Source organism: Cibotium barometz, chromosome 9, assembly GCF_041138505.1.
Source record: "Cibotium barometz isolate CiBa-2024 chromosome 9, ASM4113850v1, whole genome shotgun sequence".
NCBI lineage: Eukaryota > Viridiplantae > Streptophyta > Polypodiopsida > Cyatheales > Cibotiaceae > Cibotium > Cibotium barometz.
The window spans coordinates 6,754,963-6,771,616 of NC_141054.1; the positions used below are offsets into that span (position 1 = coordinate 6,754,963).

At 41.7% G+C, this 16,654-nt stretch overlaps 1 protein-coding gene across 3 annotated transcripts in view; it reads right to left on the minus strand.

The window, feature by feature from the left end:
- Positions 1-6,428: 6,428 nt before the first annotated feature.
- The window catches only part of LOC147635202 (glutaminyl-peptide cyclotransferase-like), a 38,657-nt gene continuing 28,431 nt past the window's right edge, over positions 6,429-16,654 (minus strand). The window contains exons 11-13 of one of the 3 annotated variants that reach the window (XR_015266613.1): positions 7,919-8,034; positions 6,794-6,845; positions 6,598-6,683 (exon numbers count right to left, since the gene is read on the minus strand). Coding sequence is in view for 1 of the 3 variants with exons in the window: in XM_086802414.1 (XP_086658540.1) it covers positions 6,580-6,683; positions 6,794-6,845 (156 nt within the window). In the remaining 2 variants the exon portion in view is untranslated. Of the gene's footprint in view, positions 6,684-6,793; positions 6,846-7,918; positions 8,045-16,654 lie in introns of those variants that run through there. The other 2 variants (XM_086802414.1, XR_015266614.1) reach the window with 2 other exon arrangements.

Genomic DNA, 16,654 nt, shown 5'->3' on the forward strand with positions numbered 1-16,654 from the left:
CATTGGATAGAGCAAGGGAATGCTAATCTTCATGCATCAACAATTGTGTAAATTAATCTAGTTTAGGAGATTAATTAAATTCTTAATTATAGTCTCCTCTTTAAGGTAAAATTAAGAAAAGAGAGTCAAATTTCTCCAATTGATCAAAAAATTGATGTGATTAGATGTTTTGATGCATCTAGATGCTCTCAAAACACTCAAACACTCCAATTTTGACTACTCATATGATCAATTTAGACCCCAACTAGCACATTTTCTAAATTTTTAGCTTCTTGAACAAGATTAATCACCCTTAATGACAAAAACCAGTCCATTAAGAGAAATTAGTCAAATTCATGGTTTTAAGATTTTTTTTGAAAGATTAAGCTACTCCTAATGCTTACTAACACTGTAATCCAAACAATTTCAACAAAAAAAAACACACAATTAAACTCAAATTAATGATCTTAGATCTATGCTTAAACTAAAGAGAGCTAACATTCACTAAGAATTGCATTCTCTTGCATTGTTTGATGCAATGGATGCAAACTAAGCCTAATACAAACTATGTGCAAGCCCTAAGAACATGAAAAACCACAAAACCAACAACAAAAACAACAAATTAATCTGAAAATTAAGCAAAAAATATTCTTTTCAAAAACAAAAAAGAGAACTATTCTACACCAAATCTCACACAAATCCACATCTTTTTCATGAAAAACCATTAATCAAGATGATTGGGCAATGGGTTATGGATAGATTCGAGGCAAAACGATGGAAAAAGCCAAGGGATGGCTCCCCGACAGCGGTGCCAAAAATGTTATGGCTCACCCTAACCCTCTTTGAAACACATCCAAAAAGAGATTACCTGGTGAACCGCAACTGTCGTGAGGATCTTTCCAATGGCCGAGCTCATAACCCTTGAGGTCTCCAAGCTCTACAACTCCTTGAGAAGCAATTCCACCGCGTCTCCCATGAGCGTTGTCACACCGCCATGTTGCACTACGGGTCCTCGTCCCTCCTCTCACCTCACTTCACTCACACACACTCACTAGCATGCATTAGGGAGAGAGATTAGCAAGATCAAGACTCAATTGCACAATGGGAGAGTATGTTGTATTATGAGAGAAATTCACTTATATACATGGCCATAAGTGTTCACACTCACTTAAACTGTGGCCGGCTGGGCACTTTAGGCTTGTTCACACTCACTTAAACTGTGGGGCCGGTAACTGTAGCCGGGGCTTTAGGCTCATAAGAGGCCTAATGCTATTACAATGACTACTTTCATAATATATCCATGAATTACATCACTTAGGACTTAATCCTATCTTGCTACCATACACTCTTGAAGTGGGAATCGTCATAAATACTCCGTCACACCATTATGGGCGCCCGTCCAAGTTGTAGCTTTGGACACTATTGCTTCATATCATGAATGCATGACCCTTTGGTGTATCTACCGTGACTCCTTGATGTAAGATAATGGTGGTAGCTCTTGTTAATCCTAGAATTGGATTAACAATGATGCATGGCTCAGAGGTTCTTATGGACATGGAATACCACAAATAGACTTAGAGGAGGTTCATTGACCGAATATGGCTCAGAGGCACAAAGGCATGGCTCAGAGGCTTGGGTGAACATGGACTGCAACAACAAAACTCGTGCGACACCTAAATTGGTGACTCTCACACTCATCATCAAATCACAAATAATATGATATAGACAAGAGATATAGACAAGATCCCTTGTGTGCGACACACGCACTGCTCATCACCTATTTCTATAAACATATCCCAATTAATTAACCTTCTCTACAATTAATCCCAATATGAAACGTTAATAGACACAAACACAACATATATTCACCACTTGTTTCACTATGATGAGAGTGTCATTATACACATCATTTAGCATGGTGTGAGTTACCACTTGTTACACTCCAATGAGCATGGCACATTAGTTGCATAAACCACTTGTTTCACTTTGACCGTGTGGAGCTGTTTAGCATAGTCCACTTGTTTCACTTTGACCACAATACAGTTGTCAAGCATGGCAGTACTTGATACACCTCAACAACATACACCCGTCAAGCATGGTCTTAAGCTATGACAATACCACTAGATAACCAATATTTAATGTGGAGTCACCCACGATACCAATTCACTAGGATGGCACACTAGCGTCCGGGTGTCCCCGTACAACTAAAGGGTGGACACTATGTAATGTCCCTCTTGCTTGGATAAGCAACTGACCTCGGATGCCTGTTTGCTTATTGCGAGCAAAGGAGATCAATTGTCGTATACTATATAAATTCAAGTATCTTTTCTAATTATAACAAAAAGACATTGTATCAAGGACTTTTATGTGTAATAAATTCTAGTGTCCCACACCACTAGAAGTTATCCCACACAGATCTAGAGATAAGTATGTATTGGAATCCTTCACACAAGATTAATCTTGTGTCCCGTACCACAAGACTAATACATAGTGAAAAATTCATTAAGTATAGTTCATGAATTTCCCTTGAGTTGTATCCCTGGTTTGCAATGCTTGAATCCCTTTGAAGTGAAGCTTTTATAGGCTTGTGAAGCTTTTTAATATTAAGCCTTTTAGCTTTAAATTTTTAAAGATTTTAAATAGAAGCTTCAATTAAAGCTTTGCTAAGCTTTGAACCAAAACTATAAGCTTTGTAAGCTTCACAAGGAAACGTCACTTTTCTCTTCTTCTCAGCAAAGTAGTCGGCCGCACACAAAAGAAGAAGAAGAAGAATAATAAACTTATGGCGGCTGCTTGAATTGAAGAGAAAGGGAGAGAAGAAGATTCGTGCTGCTGCCGCGTCGAGTGGAAGGAAGAGAGAAGCACTGATGATTTGCCACCCATCTCGCCGAATTGAGGAGGGAGAGGGAAATTTTAATTGGAAAACATATATATATATATATAAGATTTTCTTTACTCTTAAAAAAAAGAAACCACCAATGTAGCGTAGATTATTGGAGAAGGAAGAAGTAAATTTGAGAGCCCTCCATTATGCAAATTGACCACAAAGCAAGCTTAGCAATTTTGAGATGAGACTCATGACCATAAGGATGGATTATGGAGGATTAAAATTGAGGAAGGTGGTTTTGGGGGAAGAAGGGTGGTTTTTGGAAATCCATGGATGGTTTTCTTCAAAAGGTAGCTTTCTTTGTAGCTTGATCTTTAATCACATCCAATGGTGCACAAAATTCTCATAACCATGCCTCCTTTTGCCCAAAGGTCTTCCATACCTTCTCTTCCTTTATATGTTGGATTTTTGAATGAACTCTGTCTTTGTCCAAAGTCTTTGTATCCTTGCTGCAGGCTTTTTGTAGATTTCCTCTTCCTGTACAAGTATTTTGAATTTGTCAAAAATTTTCTCCAAGCCAATAACCTTTGGTAAAAAATCAATTTCTTGATTTTTCTTCTTCAAGTCTCCATGACCCAAATTCAATACATGAATTTGCCGTGCTCTGATACCACTGTTTTACAAGACCAAGGTACATGGAGAATTGATTAATCCACAAATTTATGAATAAAAAAAATAAACCATAGATACCATAACATAACTCAAGAGCATAAAATCAAAGAACATAAGATTGGGTGTAATCTCCCCCCTCATGCGTATAGCTCCACTTCCACTACATGAGTATTTTGAGATTTCTATTCAATAAATAGCCCAAGGAGCTATTAATAGTTGTGCATACAAAATTGGGCTTCTCTTTTCCACTTTTTACAAATAGCTCAAGCACTAGAGCTTATTCACACACTAAGTGTAGATAATCAAAACTCTTATAACAAATTTTCTTCTACTTCTTTTAGATTAGTTGGATTCTCTTTCCCAACCATCTAGAATTGTGTTGTTGTGCTAGCACTATTCAAGTTAGAATCTATGCACCCTTTTGCTAAAAAGTTAGAAGATTACATATATTTCATTTGCAACCATAGTGTAAAGTTGTGTAACAAAGTGAAAGGGACTTAAGTCAATTTGGGCGCCCAAGGCCAAGGGATGAAGGAGATGTGAAAGGGGCCAAGGGTTAAGGACTAGGGTTGGACATGCCCATGGACACTTTTAAGTGTAGTGTGAAAGGGTGGCCTAGTATATAAGTGAATATGGGTCCTAATCTCTTATGAACTTTATAATCACTTGAATATAAGAAATGAATTGGAGATTATAGTAGCTATCTTTTTAATCCTGGTGGCTACTTGTGCTTGAGGAGGTTTGACCGTTGGTCTCTCAGGTTACCTTTTGATCCAGGAGGTTAAAGCTTTCGATAGGTTATCCTTCAACTACCTTTGAGGATTCAATGGGTGCATAAAAACAGTGATTATGGGTTGCTGTAATTTTTGAAAATCACTGCTTGGACAACCCTATACCTTTAGTTTTGGCTCCAAAATACATGGCTCATGGATGAGCATGCTATTTGACATGAGTCCTTGATGGTATTTTCCATCCATGCGAGTTTGTACCACTTGTCATGATGCTTGGTAGTATTTAGTGTTTTGACACGATCGATAAAGCTTACGCTTGGTTGTGAGAGATTAGCCGTTTGGTTGTTACTAAAGGATTGCAAAGGATAAAGTCTTTGATATATCTTTGAGTTTTGATGTTTGCGAGTTACATTGTGTACCTTCGACATACTTGAGTGGAATTTTGTACCTTGATATTATTAGACGCAAAATAAATATCATGGTAATCATTCATTGCTTACCTATGTGAAGTAAAGACCTTGTAGAGGCCACTTGTGTGATTGCGGGTGAGTAATTATGTCCTAATAGCTCTTGTATTGACTGTGGGAATATTTTTAAGAAGAACCTCAAACTCTAGAGCACCACTGTATTTGAGGGTAAATGCAACTACAATGGAGGAATTTAAACCTCTTATCTTGAGCCGTCTCCATAGCTTCAATTCTAACTAAATACATAGATAGCAAACCACCACATATGGTGCAATGGAGAGACCCATGACAAAATTTTGTGGTTTGCAATGACCATTGACAAACCTTAGGTCTCATAGGTTTATTTAAGGACGGAGAGTCTTCGTTCTAATAATATGGTTAAGTCTATTTACTTCTTTAAAGACTTATGGACTCCATTTTGTTACTTTCTTACTTGTGAGCTTTCTAGTTATTCCAATGATGTGGTTAAGTCTATTTTCTTGGTTAAAGCCTTATGGACCACATTTTATTGCACTACTACTCTTTTGGATTGATCATTCTTGTATAGATTATAATTTACCATTCCCACTTGGAGCTAGTAAACTTCCAAAGGCAAGAGCTTATATTGTTGGTTTACATTAGATTGAATTCATTGTGATGAGTATAATTTACATGTGTATTATTTATACTCAATTTTAAGGCTTATTGCATGCTTGGCTTTATGTTTTAGATAAGTGAACATAGGCAAGCAATGAAACCTTTGGATGCAAAACAACATGGAGAAAATGTATATGTTATTGAAATTGACATACACAATCATGAGCTAATAAGACTATCGAGCAAAGCTCAAAAGCAGAGAAGATCTGGTAGTTTGGTTTCCTACAAGAAGGAATAATGATCATTTCATTAAACCTACAAGCCATTCTTTACCTTTGAATGATGTCTACTTAGATGATGACTATACTCATGGAACACATCATTTTTTAAACTGTTGATATGCGTTTGACATGTTCAAATAATAATATCTATTAATCTATACATGTCTAAAATTTTGAACTAGAATATATATTACATTTAGAGTAACAAGTTTGCATTCAATTATGAATGTGAAGAAAAGTTTGGTATTTAAACTATGATCTAATGATAATGATGATAAAGCTATTAACCTTTACTTAATGGGCATAAATCTTCTTTTCTCTCTCCCCCCCTCCCTCCCCACACACACACACACACACACAAGCAAGCATGTGTGCGTGTTCAGTTTATCTAGTAAACAATTCATTAAATGTTCAGATTTATCATCAAGCTAATCGGCAAGGATGTGCAGCCATGGCACATGCAGCTTGGCAAATCAACTGCAAGCAGTCGCATGTCATTCAGTAAAATTGTCGCGAGTGCAGAGCTGCGTCAGATCTCTTTGCACTGCTCATGGCAACTCTCTCTGATTAGCAGAGCAATAATAGCACGTCATCTCTTCGATCATTTAAGAATAAACCAGAAGTAACCTTATTATTTAAGATCAATAACCTTATCGTATGCTTTTGCCAAACAGCGAGATGAATTCCTGTCGCTTCATTTTTTCTATTCAATGAATCAATTTTCATTAGCTCTACTCAAAGGTGAATAAGAAAGGACTATTTGGGCTCAAGAAGGGAGATGGCGATAATTTATATGTGCACTTTGAGAAACTAAGATCTCCTAAGAGTGAACAAGCTTGAACTTGCAGGATTATGCAGACATAGGAGTAGAAGAAAAGGGTTCAATGTCCTGCAGATGAAATAATGGATTATTTTCAATTTCATCAGTAACTTACATAGAAGCAATGGATGCAGCTTTTGGATTACTTATCATGCCAAAGGTCAAACTAAGAAGAGTTTTTTGATGTTTGAATTTTCCAAATATAAATAAATACATATAAAACAATCTACATGACACGGCACCTCCTCCAAACATCTTTGCGATCCTTGAGGTTTTTTGAATGTGGGTGAACCTTGATCTCATATAATTTTGGCCAATACTTACCTGTGACTGCACAGAGCACACATTCAAATGGATGGGCTTAGCGTAAGCGCACGCCCCTCTTGCTCCTACCCTCACCAAAAAAAAGTATCACTAAATAAAGCCAAGCAAAAACTCACCATATATCCTGTTTTTATCCTGATCCCAAGCTATGCCATTTAAGACATTGGGCTACACAAAAATTGTATTCTTAGAAAATTATTTGGCAAAAATTTCTTGCTACATCTCTCCAAAAGCTGTGTATGAATGCGTCCCTATGTAGGTGAACAATACCTATGTATCATGCATGTTTGTGTATGCATTTGTATGTATGCATGTATGTGTACCACACACACACACACACACACACACACACACACACACACACACACACACACACACATTGGACTTTAAATGCTTGTTTAGATGTCTAGATTTGTCTACTAATATTGCAAAATTGACCATCATAAGGCTAGGTTGAGTTTTTGTGATTTAAGGTGTATTTCTATCATATGTGGGCTTTTTCTCCTGATTGAAATCAATCAAAGGGGGGCAGTAAAGACACCAAGAAGGGGTGTAAGATATGGGCTGTAGCCAAGCATTCAAGTATTGAAATGCAATTTGTTGATGGTTTATTATATTCTCAATCATATGCACCTTTGCAGTTTCCTGCTGAATTCATTGTGAAGAGTAAGAAGGTAAAGTTCTTATTATGAAGAGGATGTGGCAAGATTGGGCGATGATCGTGAATGGTTTAAGGTCCCAAAAGCTACAAGTTAAAAGGTTCAGTCTTACGCACCGCTGAGCCCTACCCAGATTAAAGAAGCTTTTACTTGCTATAACCACTCAATCAACTCTAAAGCACCAGCAATGGTAGGTTCAATGTCTGATGCTGCATCGCCTTTGATGTCCTTTTTCTTGGTCTCCAATGTTACCACAGCCCCTATCCCTTCTCATAGTCGAAGAGATAATACAGCATTCTCTAAACACTCTTACACGAAAACAGAAACTACTGATGTCTATGGAACCGAAGCGGCCTAAAACTAGGAGATGGCAGGTCTTTATTTGTAAAATTGAATAGAGCTGAGGTGAAAAGTCCAGAGAAATGTGGAGTGGATCATAATTTGGAGGAAATGGCAAGGAAATTTCTGAAAAATCAAAACTTGGAAGGAAAATTTGCAAGGGTAGTCTTGTGAGGAGATTAGGAAACAAAAACAACCGTGCATTCATGTTTGGTAAGGAAAGCTACATGGGTCCCACGTTACCTTGGTCTCTGTTTGGACCGATCTTCTACATCTCAACAGAGCGCCACAGCAGCAGCATGGCATAAGTGGAGAGGGCACCTATTGCTCTTTCTTGTGAAAAGAATCATCTTAGATCTCTGAATCACACTACATCCATTAAAAAATAGAAGTTAAAGTACTACAATGAAATTACAGCTAGTAACAAACATGCCCGAACTTCATTTGCTTTGATGGTCAGAATCTGGGTTCTTTTTTGCTTTGTAATATCCATATAGAGGCTTCTTCCATGATTCGTGTTACGACCCTGTGTTTTTCCCTCTGGACAACAAGCAGGTGGGCACGGGCACGGAAACGGGATGGACAGTGTGAACAGGCATCAGTTTGGATATGAAAAGGAAACCCATATGTGTGGCCAGCCCAAGTGTGAAAGGGGACAAAAGGGAGTTTTGAGTTTATAAGGTTTTTAAACCTTTGAAGGCTTAAAATAATAATATTATTTTTATTGGCATGCGTTTTTGATATCTACTTTTGTTTTTTTGGAGAAAGCGAATCGCATGGTTATAAAGGGAGAAGGGTGGCGGATTCTGGAGCAGGTCGCTGGGTGGTCATCGTGTGATAGCGTGTGGTACAGGCGGGCGCTGCTGCGCGCAGGGGCTACAGCCAGGCGGCTGCGCATATGGGCTGCAGCTGGCAATGAGCACCAGGCAGGCTGCGTAGGGCTGCGAGCGCCAGGCGGCTGCACTTATGGAAACAGCCAGCAACCGGCTGCGCATATGGAAACAGCCAGGCGGGCTGCGTAGGGCTGAGGGCGCCAGATGGGCTGTGTAGGGCTGCGAGCGCCAGGAGGGCTGCGTATGTGGAAGCAGTAAAGCGGGCGACCTTCGGCAGAGTGGAGCAGTCCACATGCACGTGGTGGCTGCCTGTGGGAAAGTAGCCAGGCAAAGCGAGGGTCTGTGGTGGTGGTGCAGGTGGAGCAACGGTCTCAGGTGGTGGCGGAGGTGGGGCGCAGGTGGATAAGGATGGCATGGCCTATGAAACAAGTCTGGGCGAGAAGATGTACAGCAGCTCCGACGCGATGGGTGTCCGGGATGAGCTCCTGCAGGGCATCTACGCCTACGGCTTAGAGAGGCCCTCGGCCATTCAGTAGCGCGCTAACCGTTCCATCATCTAGAACCATGACGTTATTGTCCAGGCCCAGTTCGGCACCAACAAGACCTCCATGATTGCTCTCGCCGTCTACCAGATCATCGACACCTCCGTCAAAGAGTTCTTTATTCGTGGATTGCAGGCCTTTTTTTACGAGATTGGGATACAGAGGATTTAGTTAAGATGCACAGGATGATGTTCTTGGAAGAGATGTGTTGTTGCTCTTCGTCTTGGACTTATGTATTCAGGGATTCCTTGACACATCCTCTATCTTTCTCTCTCTAGGTTTTGGCAACCGTGATTTGATGGTATATCTGTCATGGAAATAGGACATTGGTTTTTTTCGAGAGGAAACAGGACTTTGGTATCGAGAAAACAGGTCTTTGGTTTATCAGATACAGGTCTTTGGTTTCATGTGGAAAACATGTCTCTGGATTCATGTGAACAGGTGGTAGTTTTCGCGAGGTTACATGCAAGCTGTGACTATAGGGAAGGACATATGGTTTGCTACAGCCCTACTGCTGTTTGGGAAAGGGTTTGAGAGATCCATGGTAAAAATGGAGAAGACCTTTTCAAGCAGGGAGGTGTTGTGCAGGTGTGCCTTCTCTATGGAATGCTTTGCTGTAATAGCGAGAGTTCTTATTTGGAAGTCCTGGGTGAAACTTCGAGGGATCCTATTGGTAGAGGATTCTACAGTCGTACCTTGTACTCAAATTTTTGATCAAGTAAAGAAATACCGCAAGGGGCGCCACTACGTTTTGGGACCAATCGGTGTCCTTGTACTATTTGTAGGAGCACTCTAGCTCCCCCTGTTTGTTTCCTTTTTCAGGTCCCCATGGGAGATAAAGTGTTTTGTGTGCGAGTGTTTGTTTCACCGCCCGTTAGATTTCTGAAGGCTCGTTTCATGGTTCCATCACCGGGATATCGTCGACTTTCTCAAGGAGGCGAGCCCGTGGTTGTCACATCAAAAGCTTCAACATGTGGAAAGTGAAAAGGAAGTACAGGAGACAGTGCAGGACTATGTGTCTTTGCCTATATGAGGTGAAGAGCAAAAGTTGAGGATGAAGCTCAGGAGAAAAGACACCAAGGATAGGAAGTAGTCAGCCAGGAACAAGAAGCAGTTGAAGTGTTATGGTGCAAGACATGGGTTAAAGGCTATGGCTTTTGACATTTTGTCACCAGTGGTATCGTCACGGAGGCTTCATGGGGTTTGGAAGGCAACTTCTTTCTATGTTTAGCAGTGGTGATCTACTATGCTTCATTGGGATTTGTGCTTACCACTTGGGTGGAGTGCAAGCAGGTTTTGGGTGCCTGTGGATGTATCAAATGAGGCTCAGATGGAAGTGGAGGAACTTGATGAGGTTCTTATTCCCGAGCAGATACTGGCACATAAGGAAAGAAAGGTACAAGGTAAAGTTTCCAGTCGCTATCTTGTGAAGTTTAAAGAACTATTCACCGATGGATGCAAAGAGGATGGAGGAGGGTGACTTAGTAGATTCACTCAAGGTATTGCAGCTTTATCTTGATGCCTTTGAGTTGGAGCCGTGTAACTTGGTTGAACACAATGCTAATCAATACACTTAAATACACTAAGATTTGATGGACACTTGCTCAAATACAAGAAGTAAATTGCTGAATTGACAAGAGACACACAATGAGCCGGAACGGCCGACCCCTCCCTCAAATAAAGTATATTGATCTTGGGAGAATCAAGTACATAGTGTCATGGGCATTTCTGACCAGATTTCCATACCAATGCATATGAATACAGTATTGCAAACAAGTGGTTGTCGATGTAGACTTGCAACCCACACTACCCTCTCAAGTGCCCATGTTCCCTACCATCTGCTCTCTATTGTTCCACCAACACATGGTAGCAACAATCTGCAAGAGAGCACGTAGGACAAGAGAACACTACACAGGGTATGTGATCTTGTAATCCGGTTTCTCCCTCCTGCTACTTGCTCCCATATTTAAGCATAAAAGCTTACCAATAGCAAGTAGAGTCGATGATAGCGAAAGTCTTCACGATGGAAGTCCTTGGAGTGTTGAGATCTTTGATTTGTCGCCTTTCTTCGCGACAAAAGTCTTCAAGAGGATGAAGGGAACCTTGGGAAAGCTTCCCCTATGGTTCAACTTGAGAAAGGAAGGCTGAAATTAGGGTTTTCAGCAAAAAGACCAAAAATTACAGCAAAAATGAGAGCTGTTTTGCTGAATTTCAGTCATTGGGAGTGAGTAGGAGAGTGATTAGCACTTGGAAACACTCTTGGAAGCTTGGAAAACACCCTAGCAAGTTGGGTATGGTTATGGAGAGCTTGGAAATGGAGAGAAATGGTGGAAAAACAGAGTTTTCAGCCTCCAAAAATCTTCATGAAGAGAAAACACGAATTTTCTCTTAATAAGTAAGTGAATTGGGGTCCAATCAGGTGAAGGGATATGGGGAGATGCCCATTTATGAGTAAAAGGGGAGGATCAGGTCGTCCTGGACATTGATTCTTGTCCGCCTCGGGACTTCAGTGAGTGTGAACTTGGAAGCGGTCATAATTTATAAGTGACTTTTGGGCGCCCAAACTTTAATGAAGTGGGAACGCACTCACTTATAAATATTGGCCAAGTCCTAAGGACTATTTGAGCCTAGATTGGGTAATACTTACCACCTGTTCACATGCCACACAACCATGTCAGCAGACAGTTTCACACGCACGGTTCACGGGCGGGCGTCCCCTTACCCAGAACTACACATTGGTCAAGCAAGCATGAAAACAGCATGCAATTTCAATTGCAAGCAAGCATAAAAGATGCTATGCAATGCAGCATTGGTATGGACAATCCCCGTTCATGAGACTACCAAAATAGACATGCTCCAGGCAAGTACACGAGGTACCAGACCCAATGGAACACCAATCCATCAAGCATTTCCGGGCATGTACACGGAGGCAGAAGTCCCAACGCAAAGCCAAGTCTACAGTATCACATGAGTGGCATCAATCCCCTGCATAAACAACTGCCATGGACACCAGTCCAATGTACATACATAATAAGAAAGCACGGGTGGACCAATTGGGTGGCCAAATGGTGACATCCCCCCCGGCTTCTAAACAGTTGTCCGCAACTGAAAAGCATCCACATATGTCTGAAGCACATGCGGGCAATCTCTGAAGAACTCTTCATCTACCCATTTAGTATCAATGGAAAGATAGTTCCTAAACTTCACAAGGTAACACCTCACAACTTTGCCTGCAGCAAGCTTGCGTTCCTTGTGATACACAATCTACTTTGGCTGCAAGATCTCCTCAAGCTCATCCACTTCTGGTGGATCCTCAATGACCATTTCACTGGGCTCCGGCCCTACATACTTGCGAAGGAGACTCACATGAAAAGCATTGTGTATGTGCCAATGACTACGTAATGCCAATCTGAAAGCCACTTCATTGATCTTCTCGATCACTCGAAAAGGCCCATAGTACCTGGTTGCAAGCTTCGGATATGCACCCTCTTTGCCAGGCCTCTTTGCAAGTCTTGCTTTCTCAAATTTCAGCAATACCCAATCATTCTCTTTAACATCCAATTGCCTTCTATGCTTGTCGGCAGCCTTTTTATGCTTGTCTTGTGACCTTGCAATGGCTGTCTGCACCTGAGCAAAAGCAATATCCAAGTCTCTTACATACTCATCAGCTGCAAATATCTCATCCTTTGTGCAAAGGATGGGTGGCAAAACCACCTTACCATAAACAATCTCAAACGGGACCTTTCCCGTAGATGCATGCACCGTGTTGTTATATGCCAATTCCACAAGCGGTAAGTACTTCTCCCAGGAAGACTTCTGATCCGCCACATAACATTTCAAGAGATCCAACACAGCTGAATTTGCAGCCTCACTTTGCCCATCCGTTTGAGGGCGATAAGCTGATGAGAAGTCCAATTTGGTGTCCATATTATCAAATAAGGCCCGCCAAAAGAGACTTGTAGTCCTGGGATCTCTATCCCCCACAATGGACTTCGGCATTCCATGATGTTTGAACACTTGTGCAAGATATATTTTAACCATATGCTCAGCTTTGATGGTCTTTTTGACCAGCAAGAAATGAGCTTGCTTGCTAAACCTATCCACAATTGTCCAAATTGCATCATTACCCTGTTGGGTACGTGGCAAGTCCATAATGAAATCCATTGTAATACTTTCCCATGGCTGCATGGGAATAGACAATGGCTGAAGTAAACCTGGTGCCTTTTGCCTATCAAATTTGACTTTTTGACAGGTGATACATGCACGTACATGTGCCTCAAAGTCCTTCCGCATACCTGGCCAAAAGAAATACCACTCAATCATGTGCATAGTAGGCATTATGCCTCTATGACCAGCATATGGAGGAGCATGGCACTCATCCAAAACCTTTTGCCTCATATCAGACACCACACATAGGCAATTATCTTTCATGAGATAACCCTCTTTGATCACATATAAGGCATGTGCATGACCAACCATCAAATGAGCCCAAATAGTGGCAAAATCAGCATCCGTATGATACAAATCATGCATGGTAGACAAGTCCCCATGAGAGGCAACCGAGATAGCTGCTACATATGGCTTTCATGACAATGCATCGGCCACTACATTCTTCTTTCCCGGGGTGTGCAAGATCTGAAAATGAAACATAGAGAGGAAATTGGCCATCCTCATATGCTTCTCTGACAACTTAGTTTGAGTAAGAAAATACCTCAAACCCTGGTGATCTGTCTTCACACTGAAATCAGCCCCAAGAAGGTAATGTTCCCATATAGTAAGTGCATGAATTACAGCCAAGAGCTCTTTCTCATAAATGCCAAGAGATAGCTCTGCATCATGCAATCTACGACTCTCATAAGCCACGGCATGTCCCTCTTGATTAAGGACAGCTTCTATGCAATTTCCAGATGCATCACATTCCACACAAAAAGGCTTTTGCAAATCCGGAATGATCAACACTGGACCATGAGTAGTTGCATCTTTCAATTTGAGGAATGCATCTCTCTCTACATTAGTCCATTTGAACACGGCCTTCTTCTTTGTCAAATCATGTAAAGGAGAAGCAATCCATACAAAGTGCCGAATGAACCTGCGGTAGTAAGAGCATAATCCAAGAAAACTACGGATCTCATGTACCGAACTCAATTCGGGCCAATTCCGAATTGCATCAATCTTTGCAGGATCCATCCGCACTCCATCTTTGGATACAATATGCCCAAGATAATGTATCTCTGACAAGAAGAACTCACTCTTCTTTGCATTTATGAAGAGTTTATGCTTATGGAGCTCTTCAAGAACAATAGCCAAATGAGCTTTATGCTCTTCTTCGGTCTTCGAGGAGACTAGGATGTCATCAAAGAAGACACCTGTAAATTTCCTGTACCAACGGAATATGCGATCCATCATTCTGTTGAATGTAGCCGGGGCATTTGTAAGACCAAAAGACATAACAAGATACTCATAAAGCCCAAATGCTGTCCTGAAAGCAGTTTTGTGTACATCCTTAGGCACTACACGCACTTAATGATATCCACTCTTGAGATCAATTCGGCTAAAGCATGCCGATCCATCCAACTTGTCAAGGATGTCGTCTATGCGTGGAATCGGAAACCGATTCTTGATGGTAAGCTTATTCAAAGCTCTATAATCCACACACATACGAAAGGATCTATCCTTATTTTGAACCAAGAGGACGGGTGAACAATATGGGGAAGAGCTTGGCTGAACCAAACCCTTCTCAAGAAGCTCATTCACTTACTTCATGATCTCCTCTTTTTGGGATGCACTTACACGATAGGCTGGCCTATTAGGTGGTGAGCTACCCGGCACAAGATCAATGCGATGATCTTCCGGTCGTACGGGTGGTAACTCATTTGGTAACTCATCAGCAAAACAATCATTGTGCTCTTGCAAAAATTTCAGCCTATCATTACTAAGAGTGTTTACATGTACATTATTTTCCTCAACATGATCTCGTACAAAAATCAAGTACGCAAAAACACTCTTTTTCATTACTTTCTTAATTTATACATGAGATACAAGGGAAATGGTATCACCCTCTTCACCAGCATCAATTACATGTTCTCGGCCTTTATGCATGAAGGTGATCCTGTTAGTCTTGTAAGCCTTGCACGGATCAGTACGTGTATGCCAAGGCTTTCCAAGCAATACATCACAGCCATTCAAAGGCGCCACAAGAAAATCCTCATGATCCACATAGCCTTGAATGTGTATGCGCAACTTGCTAAAAATAGGCATGACCTGCACTTCTCTACCAACAAAGGTAGCCCCTGCTTCAATTTGAGGACCCATGTCCTTCACTTCAATACCCAAAGCAGCTGCCATCTGAGTGGATATGAAATTTTCAGATGCACAATCATCAAACATGAACAAAGCGGGCTGATCTTTGAGCTGTCCCCAAGCTTTACATACAACCCTATCTTTGCTATCATGTGAAGTGTTGCCTTGTACATCCGGAACCATATGCACATTAGGCTTTGATGCATTTGCATTATCACGCTTTTTCTTGTTTGAGCATGCCTTTGCAATATGCTCGGTGCTACCACAAGTAAAGCATTTCCCCTAACTCATATATTGCTTTTTCTGCTCCGAAGTGAGACCATAAGGGTTTAGCCTTATTGGATCGACTCAATTTGAGTTCCAATTGTTCGGTGGCGGTGGTGGCTGCGATTAATTGGTGTAAGGTATGACCAGGATACATTTGTAGTCCCGCTTTGTACACGGTTGCAATCCTGATTGAAACCTTCTCTTCCTTTCCGCCTCGGTGACATGCATAAATGTAGACACCTCCAAGAACACTTTCCAAAACTTTTGTACATATGCATTTACCGATTCCCCCTCATTTTGCTTTACCCAATCCCACTTCATTGTTATCTCATTCAATGCATTGGGAGGCAAGAATTGAGCATAGAACCTCTCCTTGAACTCTTCCCATGATCTAACAGGATTCGGTGAGAGCTTCTCCGTGAGCCACCAATGGGCAGCAGTGCCTTTCATGAACATGCTTACATCCCGGATCATGGATTTCTGAGTGAAATCTTCATCACTGAAAGCAATATCAAACTGGGCAATAAAAGCAAGTGCCTTGGATGCATCATATTTCCCATGATATGTGTCAAACTTCACAGATTTGTCTCCGGCTTTGAAGTCACGAGACTTTGATGCATGTGTGTGCATCTCAACATGTTTTCCCCCATTTTTGTCCTTTGGGATAGCCCCTGTGACTCGCATCATTTTTGGACCAAAAGGTGATGCATAAGGCATAGATACATGTGCCCTGTCGTTGAAGCTTCCGCTCCCTCCCTGCTCGCGCTACAGCCTGCACGCTCACCCCCCTCTCCACCCTCGCGTATGCTCCCCCCGCCTGCCCCGTCCTCTCCACCCTCGCATCTGCTCCCCCCCCTCCCGCCTGGCCCCCACCCCTTCTCTTTCGCGCCCGCCCCCCCTCCCCCCTCTCCGTCTCCTTCGCGCCCCTGCTCTCTCCCCTTCCTCCGTGACCCGCACCCTCTGCCTGCCTCTGCCTCCTTCCCCCACCTCTTCGCGTTTCCTCCGCCCCCCCCCCCCCCCCCCCCCCCCCCCCCGCC